Source organism: Metopolophium dirhodum, chromosome 1 (assembly GCF_019925205.1).
Source record: "Metopolophium dirhodum isolate CAU chromosome 1, ASM1992520v1, whole genome shotgun sequence".
NCBI classification, from domain to species: Eukaryota; Metazoa; Arthropoda; class Insecta; order Hemiptera; family Aphididae; genus Metopolophium; species Metopolophium dirhodum.
Window position 1 is genome coordinate 97,493,131 of NC_083560.1, and position 27,812 is coordinate 97,520,942.

The 27,812-nt window shown below is 28.0% G+C and overlaps 1 protein-coding gene across 2 annotated transcripts; it reads left to right on the plus strand.

Annotated features, from left to right (window-relative positions):
- Nucleotides 1-362: 362 nt before the first annotated feature.
- On the plus strand, nucleotides 363-26,307 carry LOC132936041 (serine palmitoyltransferase 1). 2 transcript variants are annotated; one of them, XM_061002703.1, is made up of 10 exons: nucleotides 365-984; nucleotides 9,743-9,856; nucleotides 11,116-11,217; nucleotides 11,595-11,757; nucleotides 15,884-16,016; nucleotides 16,098-16,218; nucleotides 19,640-19,831; nucleotides 21,248-21,359; nucleotides 22,115-22,377; nucleotides 25,896-26,307. In XM_061002703.1, the coding sequence occupies exons 1-10, from the start codon at nucleotides 952-954 to the stop codon at nucleotides 26,061-26,063; spliced, it is 1,401 nt and encodes a 466-aa protein (XP_060858686.1). In that variant the 5' UTR covers nucleotides 365-951; the 3' UTR covers nucleotides 26,064-26,307. The 2 variants fall into 2 exon arrangements, with proteins under 2 accessions (XP_060858687.1, XP_060858686.1); XM_061002704.1 differs by lacking the exon at nucleotides 9,743-9,856 and having other exon boundaries at nucleotides 363-984.
- The last annotated feature ends 1,505 nt before the right edge of the window (nucleotides 26,308-27,812 follow it).

Sequence of the window (27,812 nt, forward strand, 5' to 3'; positions counted from 1 at the left end):
TTTCCCGGTATCCCGGTCGTCCAGTCCGCCACTGTTTATCATACACTTTCTAAGATTTTTTAGTGCATTCAATTCACAGCCCTGCTCATAATATATAACATTATAATATATTATATACATATACATATGTATAGCATACTGCATCACACGAAATATTTATGGACGATGTTGGGTGGCGGTTGTTGGGAGGGTATACTCTATACAAAGCCGTGGTACAATGGCACACACGACTATGGTGGAGGTGGTAGTATAGTGTCGCATTGTTGCCCGTTCGTATATCTGTATACCCGGTAGGGTCCCTCCCTTTATAATCGAATGCCGCTGGAGGGAGATGCGCGTACACGACACGCCATATAATAGGTATGTAACGGCCGCCGCTACATCGGACGCTATGTGTAGGAACGCGTTTTGCAAAAGAAAATAAACTCGGCAGCCATTGCGTAGTCGGGGACGAGTGCTCGCCGTTTTTTTTCGGTACGTCATAACGAGCGATAGGAGTTTAGCGTGCGCGTGCATAATATCACTATTGTTACCTGTTGTAGAATTCTAAAAAGAAAATAATCTTACGGTCATACATTTTTTTCATTGAAGTTAGTTTCGAATTTTTAATTATTTCTCCACCGCCCGTCTAATCACGTTATACATTCGGGAATATACGTAAAAAAAAATAATTATCGATACACATTAATGACCGTTGCCCTCGGGTCATTTGCACTCTGAGTCCTTGACACTTGATCGTTTCCGTTGCGTGCGCGCTTCCCGCCGTTTTTTTTCTCATTTTCCGTCGTGCTGTCATGACATTGTTCATTGTTGTGTCGGCGGCACATCATTGTGCTCTGCGATCGTCGTAAAATCAACTTGTTGTCCGCCGTCGTCATCGTCGCCGCCACCGCTACTACCACATCTACTTTACTACTACTTCAATTACTATTGGTATCGATTTTTGCAGCCATGTATTCGCAAATCAACACGCTATTCAGTCAGGTAAGCGACGTAGTCGTTCAGTCCATGGCTAAATATATAGGTATGATCGCATTGAGACGCATTTTCGTTATGGCTGCGCACGTACAATTATTGCATGTTTTAGCATGGAAAGGAATCTCAGCTTTTTGGATTTGTTTAGCCAAGAAATTAATAATTTGTATGGTTTTGTTAGCAAATAAATCGAAGTGTTAATATTCACTGCCAGTGGCGGCCATGACACCTGCGTATCACACAGTTGCGATCATACCTATATATTTAGCCATGGTTCAGTCATTATAAGCCCCCGTATAGAGTGATCGGTACAGTGGCGCCTGAGAAACAATTTTTTTTTTATCTATTGAAATGTATATTCACCCCCACCTGTACGTCAAATACGCAAATTTTGTTTGTATAAAATATTAACCAGCCTTTAAACGCGTCATTAATATTTTTGTTGATATTTTGAGTTGTATACGTTTTGGGTTTAAGATCATAACCCGACTAAATATGATTTGGCACCACTGGATCGTCCCGCTTGATTCTGGCCCGTCCAACAATATATATAATTTTTTTATCATTTTATACCATCATAAAAAACCATCTGCGCGCCGCCGCGACTCTGCATTGTCAGTTGATCCACCTACACCCTCCTCGCAAATGGAATTTTCACCACTGTCACCACTACTCTCGCCATAATGTGTTCGTGTTACGCGCAAACGAAAGCTGCGGCAATGCTCTCTACATGGCTTTACCTATACCTAAAATCTAAATACCTACCTAAATAAAAACGTAACGCAAATAGTAAACTTAGCACACAGAGGAAATCTCAATTTGTTTTGTGATAATTATTATTTGTTATTATTAGCATTAATTTATTATACATGGATAGTATAACTTTTATGTACAGTAGATTAAACATTAATACCTACTATTTATTAGTGTGTATTTATTATATATTTATTCAATGTTATTGGTGTGTCTGTGAACCCATATTTATATACCTTTACTGTTAGAACATATTATATATTATGATATTGTCCGTAAAATATATAATCACAGCTATCTGGGCTCTGCTATAGGTATGATGTTTCCGACTATAATCGATCCGCGTCACTGATTTTTGTAGGTATTCACAATCCTCAAACGTACAACACCAATTACAACTTAATTATAAGTACCTAGGTAACTAATGTAATTCCCGCGATAATGCCAATTTCAGTATTCGAGTAGTCGAGTGACGCCGCGTTTTCCGTTTACGCATAAACGCAGTTGGTTTGTTCAGCTTTTCTTAGAAAAATGTTATTCAATACCTATAAGTACACTCCTTGAGTATTATATTTTATAAGCGGGTAGGTATTCAATTTTTTTTCCGGAAAAATTTATTTATCTGAATATTTGATGCACAGGCGCACAGAGTCCCTTAGTTAATACGGCAATATTATTATGTATATATTACTGATTTTCTAACCTACCTCAATAGATAAGATCAAAGAAATGTACAATGTCTATATTATTATAATAAACCTAGTATGATATAAGTGATTAAATTATTGACCTTAGTGTATAATTTAAAGCTAAATGTTTTGATAATTATTAATATTTGGTACATAAGGATCAATTAAAAAATAATAATTTAAAACAAATAATCCTATGATTATAGTATTATATATCTGTATTATTTACAATTGGCTTATGTATATGTAGGTACATTATATAAATCCAATAAGATTTATTTATTATCTGATTAGTCCGAGCTATACAGAATATTAATTATTTTACAATTCCCATTTTAAGTAACTCAGATATTTTTTTGAATTAAATATTTTCATACTATGAAAAAATATCTAGTCTAAGTATAGTATAACCTCGGTAAAACGGCTATTTTGTGGCTGTAAAATTAATTACAATTTTGTATTATTGAACAATTTAAATATTGATCTAATTTTGTATTTTCAAATACACAATTAATTGATTAAAAATGCGTGTGAGTATGTATCTTTAAATGTTTTGATATTATTATATACCTATAAAAGAAAATAGCAATACATTCACAAATAAGCTTCAGTAATTTTTTTTTAATATATTTTTGTTTCACACAAATTTCCTTTTTTTCATTTTACTTTCAAAAAACTAACGCAAACAAATAAACGTAATACACGTATCTTTTGTGTTACCTATAAAAATATGTTACTATGTGCAAATATAATTGTGTATCATGTGTTTATAGTTTGAAAAATAGACTCAACATAATTTTATTTTCAAAGTAGGTAACTTGAATTAAATCGGGTGACTCATAAGTATTAACCAATAACTACATTTCTTCACTAATAAAAATATATTAATGCTATCAGTCAATTATGCTTTATCAAATTATGCATATTATATTAATTACCTATAATTTGAAGTTGAGAAGTTTATTTATGAATTATATTATTATGTACAAAACCATAGTATTAGATATACTATTATATCTCTCTAGAGAGATTATAATCCTCTCGTAAGTCATACAAGAGTAGAGTCCTTTCGTTACTCATTAGTTATTAATTATGCAATTTATCAAATTATAAATAAAATTCCCTTCGTAACATTACATCATATGAGTCAATAAATTATTTTTTATTACATTTCTGCAAAAAAATCACAAAATCTTATAACAGCATAATGTTGTTATAATGTATTAACTATTTCTAAAATAAATTGTAACATAATACGATAAACGAAATTAGTTTTGTCACTGCAGTTAATAGCTTATAGCAAGGCTTGTATCCGAAAAAAAAATTTATGTTACTTACGATTAAAACGTAACACAATTTTTGCGTTTATCGTTATTTAGAATTAAAACGTTTGACAAGTTTTGCTTTTATTGTTATTTAGAATTAAAACGTTTACAAGTCTTGCGTTTATCGTTATTTAGAATAGTGTTAATACGTATTAAATTGATTACTAATAAGTGATAAGTAATAACTAATGCGGGTAGGTAATGGCCCGGATACGGAATATAATACAATAAATTATAATGTCCGTATGCATGAAAAAAATATTTCTACGAAACCAATATAACTTTTAAATAAATGGATTTTAAATTATTTCGTTTTGCGTTATTTTTTGTTCGATGAAATTCTATAAATTACGTTTTTCGATATTTTTCGTTTAATAATATTTTATAAATTACTTTTTGCGTTATGTTTTGTTTAATGATACATAATATATATTTTTAATCGTTATGTTTTGTTTTGCGGAATTTAATTATTTTTGATTATCGCTTTCCGTTATACGTTTTTCCAAATTTCAATCGTTTTTTTTTTTGTAAAATATATAACGTTATTATAATGTTTCTGAGCGGAGCGAGATCTACTGGTTTTACAATGTTGTTTATGACCTATATGGCTATATGTTCAGCCGTTTGTCCTGTAGAGGCATAGAGCGGGCCGATGGATTAGCATAAATTAACCATTTTTCAATGGTACAACCATTGGCGGAGATTGGGGGGGGGGGCTTAGCCCCCCAAAAAAGATCGAAAGCCACCCCAAAATTATTAAACATTTTTCATAGTATAAAATATTAAAATAGGTAATTTTACAACGATTGACAAAATCTTGGAACTTAACAAAATATTTTGTTTCCCGAAATGTTGACAAAATATGCAAAGAAATATTTAAGACCCCCCTAAAATTCGATCAAATCTCCGCCTTTGGGTACAACTCTGGCTACTGTTAAAATATACGTTAGTGGCAACTAAGCTTCGCGCTGGATGACTCAAAAGTTATCAATCAGTAACATTCTAACTACTATACTTTATTAAAACACAGTTATTTTCATTATCTTCCGAAGCAAATATTATTTTTAATGCTAGCATATTTTGGTGTTAGATACATCATATATGCCACAAGACATTAAAATAACAATTAGGTAGTATCTAAAATAAAATATTGTTACAAATTATTGATTTTAAAATGTATTAGTGATAAGCAAGAAGGGATTAAAAAGTTGTACACAATGTTATAGTTAGTTTTACTTATTATTTTTATTTCATCTATAGATAACCTATAAAAGTTTATTTTTTTAAGAACTCGACCAAAAAATAACCTTGATAAGTAAGTACATTTACGATCTTTAACATAAAATGTTCAACCCGATTGGGTTATAGATTAAAAATAATACGTACAACTTTCAAGAAAATTGTTATTTTTAAAAAAAAATTAGGTAGTGTATATATTATATATTATACAAACGTAATTTACGCTACTCAAATAATATTTCACGTTTTGCAATATGAATTACAAATACCTACATTATAACTTTATACAATTGTAAAATTCAATATTTTATGAATACTGTTTGGAAACAATAGGTAGTAAAAACACCTGCGCTCTGCTCTTTTTTATTCGCTAAATTATATTTTGCAATTTTTATTCAAACCTATTGACCGACTGTCAATAATGTTGATAGTTGTATGTGTGCACGAAGTGTAAACAATCCTTTAAGATTAAACAAGTTTAATAACAATAAAATACACGAATATTTTCAACAGATTTGACCATTGACCAAACCTTAGAATCAAAATTGTTTGAATAAATAATGTTGATTCACATACAAAAATAAAAAAAAAACCTGTACTAAAGGTGACGAGACCAATACGCATTACACACACAACTATAGGTACAATTTCATACTGTCCAACTCCAACATTGTTATGCCAAAGTTAAACACGAATAGTAAACATATCAACAATGTCAGAATTGATTGCTTCATATAAATATTATATGACAATAATAATATATAGGTATATAAATATAATATGTATATGAATAATGTGTCTTGAAAGTTAAACCATTCTTAAGCAGTTTTTATACTTAAAACGAAACCAAACTTTGTAGACTATAATGATCAGGCTATGATATTAACTTCCTTATACTTAAACATATAGAAATATAAAATATATTGGTTACATATATCTATTTTTAGATATTTTTCTGAATATATTATGTTACATATTACTAAATTATTGTAGTGGAAATTTTCGTGATGTGCTATATTATTATCACTCATAATAATAAATAAAATATATTATTTTTACCAATATTTTGATAATGAAATTTTTTTATTTGTATCACATTTAATTTGAATTCAGAATGAAATTCGTCGAAATTATGCAAAAATTAAATTCATATTTCGTAGCCTCGATTATCTCGAATTTCAATGTATATTTCATAATGTACTTGTATTATAATAATTGTATGTTATTGTAATAGATTATAATAATATAGACGTATCAAAAATCCAATCATTTGAATTCGAAATTTTTGAAAGTTATAATAATGCATTTAATGTGGGTAAAAGTAATTTAAAGAGAAATAGCAACAGTTTCAAACTATTTTAGAAGTAGGTAGTAAAAGTTAAAATATATGAATGTTCCACAAACCAAAATTCAACTAAGGTTACTTTAGGTATTATTCGTTTTGTGGGGAAAAAAATATAAAAACAATAAGTATTCAAGATAAATTATTAACCCATGGCCGTGGCGAACTTCATTAACTTATGAGGCACAATAATTTATATTAGTAACTATAAATACTTATATATAAATAATTACTTATTTACGTAAATGGTAACTGAGAATGATTGGCTCGGTCTTACTGTCTTAGTGTGTACTTAATAAATTATTTACTATATTTGAAATGCTCCTAGTTTCCAAGATACCCACCACCCTTAAAGCTGAGGCACGTGCCTCAAATAAAGTTCTTCGTCACGCCTCTGTATTAACCTATAATAAAATGATTGCCTATTTCTATTGACTAACTGTATTCAACGATTTTAACAGAAAACTAGTTTCAGCCCGAGGACATTCACAATGTACTATTTCCGGGCATGTAGAAATAAAAATATACCGATTAGTTATTACATGATAATATGTTGTTTCGTTTTTATTATTAAATTTGTATTGTTATTCTAGCTAGATGAATATTGTTACATGGAAATTATTCAAATAGAATACGATACAGAGATTGAACGTGATATATCACTCATATATCCGCCCGTACATTAATTATAATTTATAATACAATGTTATGTAGCACATAAACACAATACAAGTTACGTATACAATATATAGATGCTTCCAGTTTGATTGAAATATAAATTTTAATTTGTTAAAATACAACAGTGTTGATTAATTTTTAAACACACGTATATTTTTAATGTGTACATTGTACCTATATGTCTGATAAATCCTTATTTGTGTTTGGAATGAATATAATTTGCAATATGTCATTAGCCAAGGCACTGTACAGTCGTGATTTATCATTTGTTGGTCAACACTCAACTGTATCACTTATTTGGTATTTACTGTTTAATAAGTTTTTATTTTAAATTACTTTGATAAAATTAATTTATTACTATAGCAAATACGATAGTAATTAGTGCCAGTTAATTCCTATGAATTATTATCAAAGTTGACTATTTAAATATTTTTTAATGACAAAGGTCCGATGAGTCATATATTCAATAAATCGATAAATTTTCCAAAAATTCAAAAGTTTGTTAGTTGTAGTATTTAAGTGTATTGTTGAATAAAGATTAAAAGTCAACCTATATACAGAACACGTAGCGTTGTAGCCGTCGGATAATTTTACTGGTAAACAGTTTGATGACTGACAGTATACCATTTTTAAACAGCTAAAAGAAACAAAGAATTCAAAATAAAAAAATTTAAAAATATGTCTTGGAGCTTAGGTACGTATAATAATATGTAGGGCCGTTCACGGTAGATAATACAGTAGGTAGATGTTTTTTTTTTGTATTATTTTTAACTTATTGACGGGGGAGATATATTTTATGATATTAATTAATTTTAGTAGGTTGAATTAGGTATAATTTTTACCAACAACATTAGTTTTAAGAATGAATTGTGATGTGTATATAAAATATACTTTAAATACTTTAAAAGTTTCGAGTTCAAGTACCCACGAATAATATTAAATTACAACAAAATAACTTCGTTTAAATATATAATTTCGTCCAAATTTGAACTTAAAATACCTATCTGTAAAAAAACTGGGTTTATATATTTATTTATTTTTTAAAAGCTTTTCACGTAATTAAATGGTAGATAAAATAATATCAATTTAAGTAAATTTTCTTATTGAATAAGAAGTATTAATCTTTAATTTAACAATGTTTTACGGTACCCCGACAAAATATCGCCGGTAAAATATAGTGTGACCAAAATATCGCAACTAAAATATCGCGAAACCATTATATCGTAAAGAAATAATACTGCCGTACATTATTATCGCGTCTGTATATTGCATTTGACTTAAACTTATCTAATCGTATTCACCTTTTAGCTAGCAATGCATTCAAGTATAGGTACTGGTTTTTCATTTTATAATTTCTATTTAGTAATACTTTGTACTGTCACTGTGACACTGTGACTGACGCTTTTACAGTTTCACACTTTTATACAGTTTTACAGTTTTTTTTTTATTTATTTTAATTTTAAATGGAGTTAAATTTTTTAAAAACTGCAAAAGGTAAAAATTTATTAGTTTATAACGGATATACTTTTACAAAAGAAAAAGATGGTGCTGATTCCAAGATAAGATAAATAATTAAAGGAAATTAAAATAAGTCAAAGTATAGTAGGAAATCCAAATACGCCAAATAAAAAAAAACAAGACAGTCAGTTGGGCTGAACGAGTAAAGAAAATAGTAGCAGATTATCATAATCGAGAGTTTGAAGATTATCTTCAAGGTATTTCATTGAATATAATATACTTCCATTAATTAATATACATATTTAATTTTTTTTTAATACTTATATCAATTTTATTAAATTATACATATTTTTATCATTTTTATCATTTCTACTATATAATTATATTACAATATTATATGCTTGAAATATATTATTTATCTATAATGAAATTACTGCTATATTTCATGCTGGCGGTATATATACTGCCATACTGACGATATTTATTCCATGCGATATTTTGGTTGCGATATTTTGGTCACGCGATATTTTACCGGCGATATTTTGTCGGTGATTCATGTTTTACTTAAATGTATTATTTGTTTTACATAAATGGTAGATAAAATATCATTAATTTAAGTAAAAATGTGATAAATTACATTATCTTTGGCATAGTATTAATTAAGAACAATTTTCATGTTTCAATTAAAGAAATATTCACATTTTTATGAATAGGTACACTTTATAGGCTCGAAATCATGCCCGTCTTTCATTAAAACTAGGTAGGTATAGTAATTTTCCTTTAAAATGGTACTTTCAGAAGGATATAGGTTTGTATTGTTTATTAGTAGGGCTCTGCACTTATGCGTTTAAAAAGTTTAAAAAAATGCATTATTTTTTTTACACAAAATTTCCATAAATACAAATATTTTATTAAATTATGCTCATAATTTTATGTCGTTGAATTTAATATACGTTTATAGTTAAGCTGAAAAGTATAAAAATTACATAGATGAAATTGTTTACATTCACCGTTATTCCTTTGAAAAAAGTGTGATTGTACAATTCGATTGATTTAAAATGTAAATTAATTCTCCGAAAAATATTTACTGACCTGAAATCTCATTATACCGAATATCGGTTAATCAGGTATACCGTTGATATTCAACTCATTAATTCAACATTTTCATACCCAGAACTTTCTAAGTAAAAAAATAGAAATCATTGTAGCTTTTAATATTTTTTTTCACTAATTTGAAGACACTAAATATTAATAATATAAAACTTATTCATGGAATTTTTTAGGTTCAGTTCAACCACATTTACGTGGAGGGCAGTATACTCCTTGTACTTCTGTGGATATTATTTAAAAAAACGGCAAGTTCTTCAAATCCAAAAAAGGTTGAACAATCAGAAAACGTGAGTTATTATACATACCTATATATTAGTATATTACACACACATCAAAATCCAAACATTTAATTTTTATTGTTCACAAAGAATCCTCCGACCGGGGCATGGCAGAAACCTACGCGTGCCCCATAGAAATTCTGCCAAACACAATACACACGTGCAAAAACCCTACCATTAAAAACTCTACTACCTACAATCATAAAAACCCCACAATCAGCTAATGACCATAGTCGTCGGGCTTTAAGATCAATAATAAAAAAAAAAAAAACTTTTATTCTGAAATAGTCTGTCCAATGTCGGTTCTAATTGTTTTCATTCTTTCTCAACACTTGTAATGTTTGTATTACTTAAATTGTAGGTATAAGTATAGGGTTAACTGTTAATATTTTTTGGACTTATAATAAACTGTATACCAATACTATAAAGTATAAGTCACTCGTTTGGTTCTCACCTTAATAATTTAGGATTACCATACGTCCTGGTTTGGCCAGGACTGCATTATCAGTTAAAGTATTATATTGGTAGCGACTTGTGGTAACGCTTGGTGGCGACTATTATTAACGAATTTTTGTTATTACTTATCAGTAATCGATATAACTTTGTCAGTTACTCATTCCGATTTGTAACATTGGGCTGGTTTTTACTTAATTGTATAAATTACAAACTTATATGTTGTAAACTGTAAAGTGTTGGCAATCGTGTATTTGTATATTAAGGTATTCCATACGCGTGATAACGATGGCAGCAGAGGCCATATGTGCTGCCTTTGCCAATTTAAAAAGCGCAGCCACGCTGGTAGGGAAATATTATTTGCATATTTGAATTTATTAATATTATATAATATTAACTAAGCACCTCCCAGGCTTCCAGCCATCTGTTTTTTGATTTAATTTTTATAGAAATTGGTAGTGTTACTCCGGTTACTGATAAAGTAATAGGTAGCGGTAAATACGACGTTGATGAGTTGATCCACCAAACTATATATAATACGAATAATAATAAAAAAATAGGTACTGACGTAAAAATCTTATTACTAGTTACTTACTTTCTTTTTTTTTAAGGAAAAAAACCTTATTTTATGTTAAAATTGACCTGGTTGACCGGTGTAATAAGATTTTTCCTATAAAAATGAAAAAATTTTTGTCACAGTTTAAGTAAAATTAAATTTGGCAACCACATCTTAATACTTGATTTTAGGATTTTATATTTAAACCGATCATTATTCCCTGGTGTCTAATATTGTGAAACGTGATTTTTTTTTCAAGCCGGACATCGAACAAAAGATAAAATTGTGGACTCCAAAACCTTTGGTAAATACAACTTCCCCATCTGCGTTGCCAATGGAAAACTATATCATTGATGGCAAGGTAAATAAAATTAAAAAGATGCTACAATCACATGTGTTGTCACCGTCTTACATAATATGGCAAATTGAGTACCTATTATAATTAAACTTAAAGGTAAAGGTACATTATATATAAGCGTAGGTATTTGTACACTCTTTTTTTACGATATTTTGATTTTTAATCGAGTATTATTGTGTATAGGTAAGTAAAATTTTCTAATATGGAAATTTGCTAGGTTGTACGTTTGTAAGAAGGGGACAACATATGCTAGTGTGTAGTCCAACATAATATATTACCATTACTATAATATTTGTATAAATGTATGTATGTATGTATGCATGTATGAATAATGACGTTATCTATTATTTGTTTTTTTTGTTTTCGATTGCTGGTATTAGACTGAACATTGTATTACAATTAATGGCCGGTCGTGTATAAATTTCGCCACCCACAATTATTTTAATTTTATCAGCAATAAGTGTATTGAAAACAATGTAGTGGATGCGGTGAATAAGTATGGCATTGGTTCTTGCGGACCCAGGGCATTTTACGGAACATTTGGTAAGTAAAACCGTTGCGTCGCATTATAGTTTTTAATTTGTCACCATGGACTCCAAATTTTTATTGGCAATAACTCTTTGCTCTCAATCATACTAATTTTTCTTTAAATATAAAAATAGACGAATATTGAATTATTAATTATATTAATTTACATATATAGTTCATGAGAAACAATTGTTAAAAAAAAATATTGCTATACATTCATGCAAATCGTTTTCATTGTACAAAGTACACACACAATCATATGTTTATTATTATCTCTGAGAATGTAACAATAGAACAATGTAATTTTTACATTTAAATAATATGTAAATGTACCTAATAGATAAGATAAAAAAAAATTATTATTAAGTATTTTAATGTACTATTTAATTTGTTAAATTTAAAACGATTTAAAAGATAAAAATTGTTTCAAAATATTAGTAATATAAGTAAGTATCTATATGTTTATTTATTTTCGTGCCTATCGTCATCTTTAAGAGCAGTATAAATTCTTTTTAAGCAAATTTGAGGGTGACCTGAGGTAGCCAATTAGATCTAGTTGGTAGATACTTTCACACCAAGATCTTACGAATAATTAATGACTGTAGGACTTGAAATGTCCATCAAATATTTAAATTAGCATTTCCTAGACATTTTCGATTTTCGATTTTTATTTATTCAAGGAAAAAAGCTTTGAAATATAATACAAAGATTTTCATAAGTTATTCGTATACTATAAACAATATCGAAAATGCAGTCACAAAATTTGTCAAAATCAAGAAAATGTAGATGTATATAAAATACTGTTGTTATAAATGTGTACGATTTTTAATTTTAATATCTATAATGTTAAAAAAATGTAATACAAGAATTTTTCATAAGTTTTATACTAATAATAAAAAAAAGGTGGACAAGTGGGTACCGCTCTGCTGTATAGTAGTTGTCGAGCATGTTGTTATGTGTGCGTCATATTTGAATTCAATGATAAATCATTGTATACGAAAAACGATTCTGAGCGGAAACGTTGTGTCATACTTGCAGTATAAATAATCAAATTTAGTATTGTTAAACATTTATTTTATAAAAACCTAAAATTTCTCATGGCTAGAAATCGCGTGACTTTCCGTTGATCTTTTTTTTTTTTGATAGAGATAGAAAAACTTTTATGAATTTCTAACTGAAAAATAGTTACAGAATTTGAAAAAATTATCGTGGCTATAAATTGCTCAAAAAATTCAATATAGTTCGAAAATTTTACCATGTATATTATATAAATATTTGGTGAACATTTCATGAGTATTTTTTGGAAATACAACAAAATATCAAAAATCGATCAATAATTTACCACTGAATATCAAATAACGTAAAATTATAAGTACATTTTTTTTGTTATAGGTAGAAAAACTTATGTGAAATCTTATATTAACATTTTTAATCTTAGGTATGAAAAAAAAACTTTTATGAATTTCTAACTTAAAAATAGTTTGAATATTTTCGAAATTTTAAAGAATTTTATCAAAATTTGAATTTTAAATGTATATAAAAAATAAACATATTTTTGAACTTACATTAATGTAACTTATAAGGAACCTTGCATTACATTTTCAAGATTTTTTACTGAGTAAAAAATGATCGAGAATAATTAAAAAAAATTTACAAAATTCTAAATATTTCTCAAGACTATAACTAGCTCAAAAAGAGTCAACATCCTTTGAAAATGTTATAATTCATAGACAACGCTATTATAAATATTTGGTGGAAATGTCAAGGGTCTTCGGTTATTAGTACGCGCCGGGGAAGTTAAACATCGTTCGCAGTTGATTGTATGAATTGTGTGTAATAATTAAACCTTAAATCGCATATTTGTACGTATTCGGTGTGCGTATACCATTTTTTCCATCAATAATTATTAATTATATACGTATTGTTCTCAATTATTTATCTATACACCGTTTGAATGTAATTTATTAAAAAAAAATAAATGATATGATCATTGGTATTCCATATAATTAACAAAATTAACAACAGAGATGTCAATATTATGCTATTTATTGCAAATACAATTTTTTTTTATTTCCACTAACAACAACTTATGTTAAACCTTGTATTAGATTTTTAAGGTTTTTGACCAAGCGAAAATTTTTTTATGGACAATAGTTTAAAAAGAACTAATAAAAATCGAAATTTTCTTCTTTTTGTAAATACCTAACTTAAGAATTAAAATATTTTGAAAATGTTATTGTGTATAGAAAATGGTAATATAAACATTTGGTTAAAATGTACGGTACGGTAATTTTTTTTTTTTTTAATTTTACATCAAATAACAAAAACGACTGTAAAAAACTAGTTTTGCGTAAAAATCTCTGTATTCGCCTTGATTTTTTTTTTTTGTTTTTTCCGACATTTGAAAACTAATGAGAATTTTTCACTCTTGCCATACATTTTTCAAGACTAGATTCATTTTTCAATCAGAAAATATGCTGAAGTAGAAAATCGTCGCATTTTTTTGCCCCAAAAGGTAGTAAAATCAATACAATTATCGCTCCGCTCACGGATGTCGTTATATGATAATAATAAAAATGCGTATATGATACACGACGCAGTCTCTTGGTTCGCATGTGTATAGTGTACACGGTATGCAGTATATACAAATGGTATACGGTAAACGGTAAATGTGTATAATATCATTGCGCATATATTATTATTTATTAATATTATGTACGCATGCGGTGGCACCTACCTATATAATATTATCAAGTCCACCGCGGGAGAATCTATCTGCCATCTTGCTCTGCTACTTATAGATATATAAATTATATAAATTATTGTATTTTGTCGTCAAGACAGGCTACATCACTGCTAGCGGAATGAACGGACGGACGCTCAATCTTTACGATCACGTGATAAAATTTTTTTCTCGCTGCCTTGCGTAAAGAAGTGTAACTTCAAAAAATGTAGGAACTGGTAATCAAATTAATTTTTGTACGAGTGCAAGTTCAAATTTTTACGACATCTATCACGCTGTTCAGTCCTGTATACTTGTATCCCCCCCCCACCATATTACCTATTGTATACATTTTTACAGATTGTATATTATATTCTTGTTTACTAAAAAAAGGCATTTAACTTCAAAACCACAAAAATTTGCATATTATTTTGTAGTTAAAAATGTAAAACATTTTCAATTCTTATAGGTAAGGTATATTTATTATATAGTTCATACTGTAGCCAAACAGTCTAATAAATATATAATATACACAAATAATTGATTTTTAAAATGTTTATTTTACAATTATTTATGGCTTCGTAGTCTTTGATAGGAATTTCATCATTTTTGTGGTGTTGTTTTCATTAAGAATTGTTGTTTTTCCATGTTTAGTGGTAAGTATAGGGAAATTTGTCCAAATTAAGGTTTATAATATTGTAAATATATTAATACTTGATACATGGACGATTATCCAAATATATATATTATAGGTAGACCTGTTGTAAAGTTCACAACGTGTGGCTACTTTTGATATTGGGTATAGCGTGACCACTGGAAGTTTAATAATTGTTGAATATTTTCAAAATTGACTGCCTTGGGTCTTATACACTATTGCACTGTCAGGTAATATTGTCTATGATATGTTGACAATATTCTATAACTAGTTTTCATCATTCACTGTAGGTATAACATATACCATAAACATGGATCACGGTCACTGTTGCTTATATAATATAATATCTAAATTAAAATGATTTAAATTAAATTATTAAACTAATCCATATGAATACACCCAGAAAATATACCCAAAGTCGCCCAAGAAGATTTGATATGAAATTTTCAAAATATTTTGACACTGAGCAAGGTTTATATAGGTATATAAGAAATTGTCGATTTATTTTAGTTTTTTTCTAGTTTTTTCTAATTATTACAAGGTTCCGTATAAGTTGTTATAATAGCAGTGCAATTTTTTTATAACGATTATCTTTGACGAATTTAAATAATTTAAAATTATTAACCAACGTAACAATTATTGTTATATTGGTTGATGAGCTAAGGAACGAGAACATGACGTAGATAATTCCTAGAATATATGTATATAAATTGCAATAATGAGAATTCTAATAATAATCAGGAACTTTCCGTTAATTTTTTTAGATATACACATTGAATTAGAAGAGAAAATCGCTAAATTTATGGAAATGGAAGAAGCCGTTATATACTCTTATGGGTTCTCTACGGTGACTAGCGCCATCCAAGCATACATTAAGTCTAGAGACATTGTATACGTGTGCGTAGTAACTAGATATCCAATTTGCGTCACCTTGTAGTCATTGCTTTCGTTTTGTTAATAATATTGGAACATTTTTAGGGACGAAGAAGTGAACTTCGCCATACAAAAAGGTCTGCAATCTTCTAAAGCTGAACTGGTGTACTTCAAACACAACTGCCCAGAAGACTTGGAACGGTTGATCTTAGAGAAAAATGCAACAGTAAGTAATCTGTCACAGCAGTAAAAAATGATGAGAAAATTCCTTCGTAATTACAAAAAATAATTCTTCACCTAATTCTTGTAACGCTATTTTAATTCTATCTACTCCTAACTCTTCGCGTATTTTAGAAATTAACTTCCTAAAATCCGACAAAATTCGTAAAACGGTTGTTCCAACTCTCCCAAATATTGAGCATGTGAATGATCCGTGATTAACCGAGAGTTAGTGAAACCTACAATATTTATAATTTTTTATTGTAATTTACCTTTTTAAGTGATTAAAATACCCGGACACTTATTAGATAATCTTTGAGAGCATTTTCAGCGGATGCTTGTTGACAGATTATAATTAACCGTGTAAGCAAAACAATTACAAATAATTTTTTTCCCCGATTTCAAAATTACTGCTTCTTCCAATTCGATGCTAATAACTACGAGAGTGGACAATGACTGGATTTCTTATGCGTCATCGTAACATCAATTCTATGTTTAATACGTTGGGTATTTCATATTTCATCTTACAATACAGATTAATTGTGCTATCTTTATTACCTTACCTTCTATTTCTGTATATTGTATAAACGGACTTTTTTTCCGTATAATAATTTATAATAATTTTCTGGTCGGACTTTTTTCCGTGTGCTTTTTTTCCGGGTTTCCTACAAATATAGTATCCGAATTGCATAGGATTTTAAATTGCTTAATGTAGAGAAACCTACTATATTAATTGTTGCTTTACTATCAACCTACAAAAAATTTAATTTTAATTTTTATTTGTTTTAAATACCTTGTAGTCAAAAATGTTGGGTAAATCCAAAAAAGTGGCTGGTCATTTAGGTAGAATAAAAGCTAGAGCATTGTGTAAATTTCGTTTAATCAACTTTACGTCTTGAATAGTTAAAAATTCGACATCAGCATTTTTTAATTCCAAATGAATAATTTTAGATTAATGAATTGTTCCGAAATTTTAAATTTACTGTGATCTTTAAAACTATCTATACACTTAATAATATTATCATTAAATTTAAAAAAAAAAACGTTTTAACTGTGCTACACCCAACGTTGAATATAATTTTTTAGCAATTTATGAAAACGAAATTTGAAACCAACTTTCAACGTTTTATCCCTTTCACTTTTCATAACGTCCATTTTTAATAATTTGAAAAAAAAATGTAAACTGTAGAGCAACGTAGAACATCGTGCGTAAGATATTCGATCAATGCACACTGGCTGCTAGTATATTATATTAGTAAACATATTATTATTATCTACATCGATCAATCAAAGATTAATACTTATCTTAAAATTGACTGGAAATGGGAATATCCCAGGTAGCAATTTACGTACAAGTCAAATATACACGGGACGCAATTTACGTATGTTTTAAAAGTACATGGGCCAAGTAATGCGACCTTTTTTGGAGGGTGCAATTAACTACTCCGGAGAAATTAGATTATAATTGGTGCTGCTTACTTGAAGTACTTACATTTTAATGTTTAATAAATTATTAATTCATTTAAAACTAAAAATAATTTAGATAATTTAAATATTATAAAATTACGGGCAAATGTAAGCTGGGGCACTGTGCTCTCTATTACCTTTTTAGTTGTAAACTCAGCCCGGTAATTTCAGGTTATAAAAAAGTCAATTGTAAACTCGACCAGATAATTTTCACAGATAAAATATATTAAGCACAACATAATTTCATCTGAAAATAATAAATAGGTTACGTATTTAACGTATAAACATAATATGTCATATATTATTTACATTTATAAAATTTAATTTTGGTATAACGAATTTGCATAAATCTATAATTTTTATGAAACAATTGAGGAGAGATTTTAAAGTATTTTTTATATATATTTTAAAATAAATTATGCTATATTTAAGTATTAGATTGTTTTTATTTTTTAATGCATTACTAGTTTTAACTTGATCAGTTCTTGGGACGTTCTAACTAACCAGTGCTAATCAGCAGTCTTGTAAAATATATTTTTTATAAGTATTCAATTACTGATACGGATGTACTTATTTGTAAAAGTATTTAAAATACTCAGTAAAAAGATATTAAAGATATTTTTATTAAAAAAAAATGGTATAAAAGTCATTTACACAGTTTTTATTATAAAGTATATTTGAATAAATTATGTTGGTTATTTTATTATTAATTGTAAAATATCAAATAAAATATAAATAATTAAAGATAATACTATAAATTGTTCAAACACTGGGTCCAAAGTGTTCAATCACTAAGTTATTTAGGTTATTGTGTTTTGTAAACATTCTAACTTATCTATATAGGTTTAATTAAGTATTGTTTTATTCATGTTTATTTTAAAATAGACAAGATTAGCAATATATTTGTTACTTAACAATTTTTGGGATTTATGGGATCTACACATATACAGATTATCATCATTGATACTGAGGTTGCTACATTACAGATTTAAAATATTAAAATGTGTTATAAATGTCAATTTATGAGAACTATTTATTTCGCTATAACTCAATCTATCTCCTCCTATGGAATTGCGATATGAGGTGGCACTTATGAAAAACATTTGACTCCGCTCTGATTACCACTTTAAATAATCTATTGAGATTAATCCTTGACAAGCCAACGTTATACCCTATTAAACTTTTATTTTATGTATTTAATATAAGTACCCACAGTTTCTAATCTTTATTACAAAAATATTTTATTACTTATGTATAAATATAAACATAGGTATATATTATGCAAATCTGAATCCAGATATAATACATTTTATTTTAATTTCGGGATTTCCGGTAGATCGCATACGACGTCGTACCTTAGCTAGTATGTACATCACTACCAACATTTTTAGGCATTTTTAAAATCATTGAATGGAATACTGTTTTAAATTATTTGGTATACCATGTTTTCAAAATGCGTTCAATATATTTGGAGTACATATTTGTAAATCAAACATTTTCAAAACATTGAATGGAACACTATTTTAAAATATTTGGTGTATCATGTTTTCGAAATGCGTTCATCATATTTGGGTAAAAATATTTGTAGATCAAATATTTAAAAAATATTGGTACAATATTTTGAAACAAATATTGGTTGTAAAACCTTTTTCAAATATTGTTATAAATTTATATATTTTCAAATTGCTATGTGGGTATCTTTGTTTTCAAATCTTATAGAAATGTAATAAATTGCGGAAACAGTCAAATATAAATCTTAAACCAAGAATAATATGTATAATAAATACCTATAAAAAATAAGATACACATCTACATTCTACACATTATGTTAAGTAGGTTTATACCTTCATCGAATTAAGTCCTGATAACTTAATTGTACAAATTAAACTTAAATACACTTGTAACTTCTTTTGTAACTTTTCTCTTTTATATAAACCTCATATGCCCGATATAATTTACAGAAGAGAAGAAAAAACAGAAGAGCGTTCCTAATTGTCGAAGGAATTTATATGAATACCGGAAATATTTGCAACTTGCCAAAGATGATTGACATTCGAATAAAACATAAGATCCGGATATTCATTGACGAAACCATATCATTTGGCATTCTTGGCGAAAAAGGTCGCGGAATTACTGAACACTTTAATATACCGGTAACTGCAGTCTTGTAAAAGATACTTACATTTTAAAAGTATTCAAGTACAGATACAGATACTTATTTTAAAAAGTATTTGAGTACGAATACAAATACTTAAATGTATTATTTTAATATTTTATAGATACTTTAAAATACCTACTATATATTTGTTTTACCTTATTAACCAACGTAATCAATTTTCGTGTTTTTACGTAAATTGTATTGATTATTTTTACAATGTGCATTATGTGTAACTATACTCTTCTGTAGAGTATAATATTTACAGTAAAAAATATATTATGCCCGATTTATTTTATTATTTTACGTTTTTAAAATACAAATTAAAATTATTTAAACCAAAAAGAATACGTAGATTTTACTATTTCAAGTAAATATTTAAAATACATTGTCCAACTGTCCAAGTACATATTTAAACTTATTTAAAATACGTATTTGAATACTTTTACTCAAGTACTTTACAAGACTGCCGCTAAGGATAATAACAATAATTTTATTTAGCATTCAAAAGGAAATGGATTTTTTCAACAAAGAAATAAAATTGAGAACTAACAAGCAAGAGTTTATAATATTATATTCTAAATTTAAGATAAATTAATTAGTAGACAAATAAAAAAAACGCCGCATGCCACTAGATATTTTTTCACTGCAAGTAAAATTCAGAAATCATAGTTGTTTTTTTATTGGTGATTTGCATTTCTAAGGCAATAAACAAAGCGTTACCCAAAATCGGTATAAGAAAACAAAAAGCTTTATCCTGCCTGCCAAAAACATATTATTATCTAATATCTATGTTAAAAAAGCGGCTGAGTGGATGTCGCTCTGCTGTACAGTAGGTTACAAGTGGGTCACTGTATAATGGATTGTATTAAACTTGAATTCAATGATATAATATCATTGTATAAGAAAAACGATTCTGAGCGGAGACAATTTATCAGTCTGGATTTTTTTAATTTTTATTATTTATTATTATAGCCTTTAAGTTGAATTAATATTATAATATTATAATTTTTTATTCGTTGCTACGGTGATAGTTGATTAACAAAGCGTTAGAAATTAAAATCCCATTTTAAGCGGTTTTTCGTAATTTGTCAGTAGTTTTTCTCGTGACATTAAATAACTATTGAGAAAATCGAAAAATTACCTCTCTAAAGTACCATCTTGATCCAATTTGCTAATAGATAAGGTACTATATGTTGAAATCGAAGCACTCCTTCTGGTAAAAATTTTGTATACAGGATATAAAAAAAAAAAAAAAAACACCATTGTAAAACCACTAGCTTCCTCGCTTCGCTCAGTATCTAAAGACTATTAAGGTTTAGGGTACTATGAAACGATACATTTATATATATATATAAAATATTTATCCTAACGATAAAGTACCTATATTATTATTAATAATTTTTTATTGTAGAAAGACGAAGTTGACCTGATCATTGGAAGTCTAGAGACAGCTTTGTCGTCAGTTGGTGGTTTTTGCGTAGGATCAACATTTGTTGTCGAACATCAGAGGCTGTCTGGTCTTGGTAACGAAAAAATTTGCAATTATTAATTATATAAATTGATTTTTATAATACAAATATTAAGGTGACATTGGTGATTAGAAATACAAATAAAATGTAAAATGATTTAATAACGCCAGTAATGTAGAACAATTTTTCCTTAAGTAGTATGAAATCAAAATGTTTACAGAATTTTGTGTAGACATATGCATATACCTAACCTATGTATTAATTACATTTTTTTATTTTCATTTTGTAAATTTCTTTCAACAAATATTTAAGAATCACTACAAAGTACAATTGCTATTACCTATTCTATTTGTTGTATTATTCTTCTTCAAGCATATTATACATTTTTATATTTGTTTTTTTTTATCAAAGCCTTGTTTTGTCAATTTGATAAACATAAAAATAAATCCATTCTGACTGAAAACCGAATAACGTAAAACGCTTAGTATATTACATTAAACAAAATGTATAGATCATATATGGTCATACAGTTAAAAACTTAAGACATACTAATTTAATTTTTAACTTTTGAGTGATAATATTATAATTAAAATAATTTCAACTGGCCTACCTATACAATTTTTTGGGTTCTGTTGTTTTATTTTTTTTATTTATTTGTGATGTATGTACTAGCTAGGTGGTACTATAAAATAAAGTTGCATAAGTGTTGGATATTTTAATAATTGCCTGAAGTAGGTACTTAATTAGTTCATTTTACATTTGAAGGTAGTTTAAAATAGAGTATGATGTTTTACGTATTCAATTTCCAGGCTACTGTTTTTCTGCATCGTTACCGCCACTACTATCAGCAGCCGCCATTAAAGCTTTGGATGAGATTGAAAAACATCCAGAAATGTTGGCAAAACTGCGAGAAAGGAGCACAAGTCTACATAAAAGTCTTCGTAATAGCCAATTGATCAAACACTTTACTCTTGGGTCTGATGAATCAAGTCCACTAAAACATTTGTATCTAATAGATAATTCTCTATTACACTCTGAACAACAGAAAATATTGAAAAAAATTGTTGATTACGTAAGTCATAAATTTAGGAGGTACTCATAATTTAATTATTTATCGTTCCTCGGGGTCCGTATGCTCAGAAGAGGAGTTAGGCTTAGGTAATGTCAGGTGTTGCCAAGTGTAAAATACGACAAAGGATGGTTCACGTTTACAACGTTGCTACTCTGTACGTAAAGTTCCAGGTCAAAATGTCTCCGCAAAAATAACTCTGTTCAAAATATTGGTGTGAAATATCTCCAATAAAATATGTATCCAAAAAAATATTTATTACAAAATATCTTTTAAAAAATCCCTCAGAAGTAAGAAATAATTTAGTTATAAAATCAATAAAAATAATCGTTTAAGTTGCAACTAATCTGTTCAGAGTTGTATAAGAAATATCCAATAATTATCTAATAAAGAAAACAATTTGAACTACTAAATAAATAAATTTTGAAGCCGGTAAAATATTAAATAAAAATAAATAAATACGTTTAATTTGCAACTAACCTGTTTTCATAAGGGGGTATACAGGAAAAAGTTTCACACCCTGTAAAATAGTCGGATTTCGTTAATTTTTTTTTTTATTTTTTTAAAGTAAAGAACATTTTGTAGGTCGGATCAAAGCCCGATTTTGAAAACTATAATTATAGAAGCTTAAATATGCATTTGAATAATGCACAATATTTGTTCTTTTTCAAACATATTTTTCTACTACTATTTAAAATAAAATAAAAATTCGAGCTTTGATCCGACCTGCAAAAACTTCTCATCTTTCAGATAAAAAAAATATTACCAAAATCCGACACATCAACGAGGCGTGAGAGTTTTTCCTGTAAAAGCATTTTTGTTCGTCAAAATAGTGCTTCGATAATAGTCATCGAAGTCAATCGCTGACTTGTGCATGCGCGTTCGTAAATATCTTTATCGGCTCGTGTAATTATAGCTCACTCACAATAATATCGATTTACATACTCACACACATGCACGTTCCACGCGAGGCCGATACAACATGTAAAATGAATTGCCTACATTTTACTCCTTAATAAATGACCGGCACCGACACCCATAATATTATATAGAAAAAATATCTATTAGTTTAAAATTTTAGATTGTGTGCTATTGGTCTTAAATACTTCAAGGCGTTTTTATTGTCATACTGATTAACTATTGTTAATTCATCGTGGGGCATTATATTTTTTTCTTCTTTTTGAATTGCTTTCACCTGACTGTTTCATTCTAACCTACAAATAATAAGTAATTTAACTATGAATTATAATATTATATTATGTAATTATATCTAATATGTAGTATTTTTTAAATAGGTATATTGTACTTCTTGTAACGACCGTTCCTTTTTAAAAATGTTATTTATTTCTATAATATGGAAACATGAATAGCTCCCAGTTTACCGTTGAATGCATAATGCCAACCCTCAGAGCATAATTTTTTCGTGGTTGATTTTCGAGTGACGAATTGTAATAGTTAATCAAACTGCGGTGAGAGTCTCCAATTTGTACGATTTGGTCGGCCAATCCCGGTATCTTTGAAGTAGTTTACAATTGGAGATAAAAGCTCTTCATTTTCAAAAAATATGTCGAATTTACAAGTTCTTCAAATATCTGAACAACATCGACTATTAGAATATATGAATCCACTGGTTTGTACTTACAAACATTGTTGAAAATAAAAAAACTATCTTTAATGTCAATTGTTAGAAATTCATCTTTAAATACCGATAAAATATACCATTTAAAAGTCTATCATAATTCGCTCGGGAGTTAAATCCAAAATTAATAATTTTAATATTTTAAGAACTTCAATATATGAATCTTTAATGCGATTTACCATTAAAATATAAACAAAAGGAAAACTTTTTTTATTTCTTACGCCATGTAGAGTATAAAGTTGAGAGAATAATGTTGGTACTGAACAAAATGTGCCATTTCCCACCCAATTTGAACATTCTTTAAGTATATTTAAATTTTCTAACGTTTTTGCACTTTATTATCATAAAGTAAAAACTTGTTACCTTTTGATGTCACCGTATACTCACCAGAAATTACTAAACCAATAATATTTATTGGATTAGCTGGTGGTTTTTGTTCAATAGTCCTTATTCTTCGAATGATTTCAGAAATTAAATCCATGTTAGGTAACTGGCCACTTATAGATGTAGCCATGTAGGGAGTGTTTCCACGGCTTGACTTATCAAATTTCTTGTAGATAATTCAGTCGTTTTTTGCTTTTGATTTTATACTTGTTATGACCTCTTTAACTGAGACTGTGCACATATCTGGGGCGTGTGAATAATGGACCACTTCTTTTATTATTTCTCCTTAAATAATAATGTTAAACATAATTTAAATAAAATATCGATAAAAAATAAAACCTTATAATATACCTGTCTCATATTGACCGGTTGTATAACATGATGTGCATTTGTATTTTTGGTACTCAGTACAACGCCAAATGAATTTATTCACACCTTTTTATAAAAAAAAAATGAAGGTCCCGTACCGTTACTTGACAATAATTTTTTGTTTTCTTGACTGAAAATAAATTGTAGGAGCATTATTGATGTAGGTCACACTTCTGCTTTTTACACACTGCAGCCACCGTTCATAACTTTTCTTATAATTTGTTACTATGGTTTGTCGTTGTGAACCTATGTGTAATAAAGATTAAACACCATTTAAACATAGCTAGGCGTAGGTATGCGTTTTCTTAATCGCCGGGTTATTTAATGATAAGGAACCGATACGCCAACAATACGACAGCTCGCCGCCTGAATATTTTAAAAATATTTTCTAATGACGAAATAATATATTATTATTATTATAATTAAATAGATATTTTGTATAGAAGATATTTAGGTATATTTAAGGTATATAGGAGATATTTTGACCAGTCACCTTAGTGTTACGCAATTTGAAACTGTGGGAAACAGTGTTTTATTTTATTTTATCTTAATATAGCTTTATAAGTTATAATATAGTTAGGTTGAATTTATTTTTGCGAAAAACATTGTATTTGTATACCTATTTTCCTAAAATGATCAGTCATTTTTCGGTAACAGTATCAACAAGGTACTTCTATGAGGGACCTTGTATTACATTTTAAGACTTAGCTATAGCAATTTAACATTACCTTTATACATTTTTAATCACAAATTATATGTGGTTTTGTTAAAATAATAACTTTAAATGCTTATAACAATGCTTATATCCTTAGTCTGAAATGATTAGACTGGGCAAAATAAAAATAAAATTGTAATTATTTATTTTAAATCCCCCAGCGTATGCCTGTACTCTTTCCTGGTTTTAGTTTTTAATTTTAGTAGTTTTCAAAAAAATATACATAAATACATGCCCCTAATTAATTTTGCACACTGGGCCAAAAATAGCTTGTTCACCAGCTAAAAGCTACCAGATATTAACCAACAATATTAAAGCCAGTCCATGGTAGGTAACCATCCAAATAGTTATTTATAGTAACACAGTTTAAAACATATTTAACATTAGTTTATAATATTATACATTTTGTTTTAGTGTATATCAAAAGGAGTAGCGATAACAACGGCTGCGTATTTGAATGATCGTGAATACAAGATTCCCACTCCCAGCATCAGACTTCTCTCAAGTATTAAAATAACAGATGAAGAAATCGACTCCCTTATAGATACACTGTTGCAAGCGGTCACTGTTTCGAACACTTAAATTGTATATCTAAACGGTGCTGTTTGTTTCTTGTCAGTCAAATACATAATATCTGTTAGTTGCTATCTACTTAAATATCGTAAAATGATACCTACCTATGTTACAAAATGTGAGCTGTAAATTGTAGTTAATGTTTATAAATTTTCCTGATGTCAATACACCTAAATGGACGATGTGAAATCGATTAAAAATAAACTTTTGCTTATTACAACAATGGAAATAAAAGCAACAAACTGTAATATTATTTTTTTTTTCAATACATACATTATTATTATATACCTACGTCCTACATAGATGCAAGACGTTGGTGGAAGTTATACTAGGTGTCTGCCTAATTATTAATTTATTATTATTTTTCTTTATGATCAATACCAAATGGTCCATATAATATCATATAATACCAATATGGTCAATACCATTGGTAAAATGCTAATATAAAATATTGACTAAGAAAAATCGGTTATCATAATTTAAATAGTGGTTGTAAACTTTGAAAAAAACAAATGCAAATTACTAAAAATCTATAATAATAATCTTTATATGTATATTTGCAGACTAACGACAACATAATTTCATTAACATAATATAACATTAAAAGTTAGCTCGCCTCCTATAAGCAAAAGCTTGCGTTGGAGGTGAGAGGTTCCTAAATTAGTCAATATATAAATATATACAGGGTGATTATTCATGAAACATTCATTATTTCATTGTTTTTTAACAACTTGAAACTATGTAAAAAAAATATTATCAAAAACATTAATACTTTTTAAAATAATGAGTTTTTCATAATAAAAGAATCACCTTGTACTTATACTAATAGTAACAGTAAAATAATTAGGTGATTTATCTTTTACTGAATAATAGGTATAGTGATAAACAAAATAAACATAATTTGATTAGTGATGAAAACTGTTAAATACTAGTAGTGTGATATACTGATATCTAATATTTTTACAATGGTGAATATAATAACTAGACAAATTAACAGATAATGATTAAATTATACTCAATATATAATTTTCCTTTTGTACTTATATAGACAGCTAGTATCCATAAATAGAAAATAGTTGAGGCGTTGATATGGAAAAGGTACTAAGTCAAAAAAAATCTTTTTCGTTGAAAAAGTAGTAAATACATATGTCAATGGCCTGGGAAAAGAACTAACTCAAATTTCTTTAATTATTAGAAATTGCGTTGAACACAAAATGGCACGTCGTGAGTCATCACAATATGTTAAAAAGTTTTTTCCTTCTCTTGTAAAATTTGGTTTTTATGACTTAGTACCTTTTCCATGTCAACTCCTCAATTTAAAAATTTTAAAAAAAAATTCCTTTTGTACTTGTACAGACAACTAAAGTATACATTATTATATAGTAATTTATTCAAAAATTAAAAAAAAAAAATTCCTTATATACTTATATGGACAGCTATAGTATACATATAAAGTAATAATTGTTTAAAAATTTAAAAAAAAAAATTTTCCTTATCAAAATGGAGATATCAACTGCAGTAGATACATAGAAAATTATTTTATTTTAACTACTGCAATAGTTATTTATTTAAAAATACAAAAAAAAAACATTTCCATACTTGAATAATTAACTTATTTGGATCAAATTTACATTTAAAAAGTGTGGATGTCGCTCTGCTGTACAGTAGGTTAGAAGTGGGTCACTGTAATGCAGTGGCGTAGCGTGTGCGTATGCTGTGTATGCACAGCATACACTTCACAAATTGAAAAAATATTTT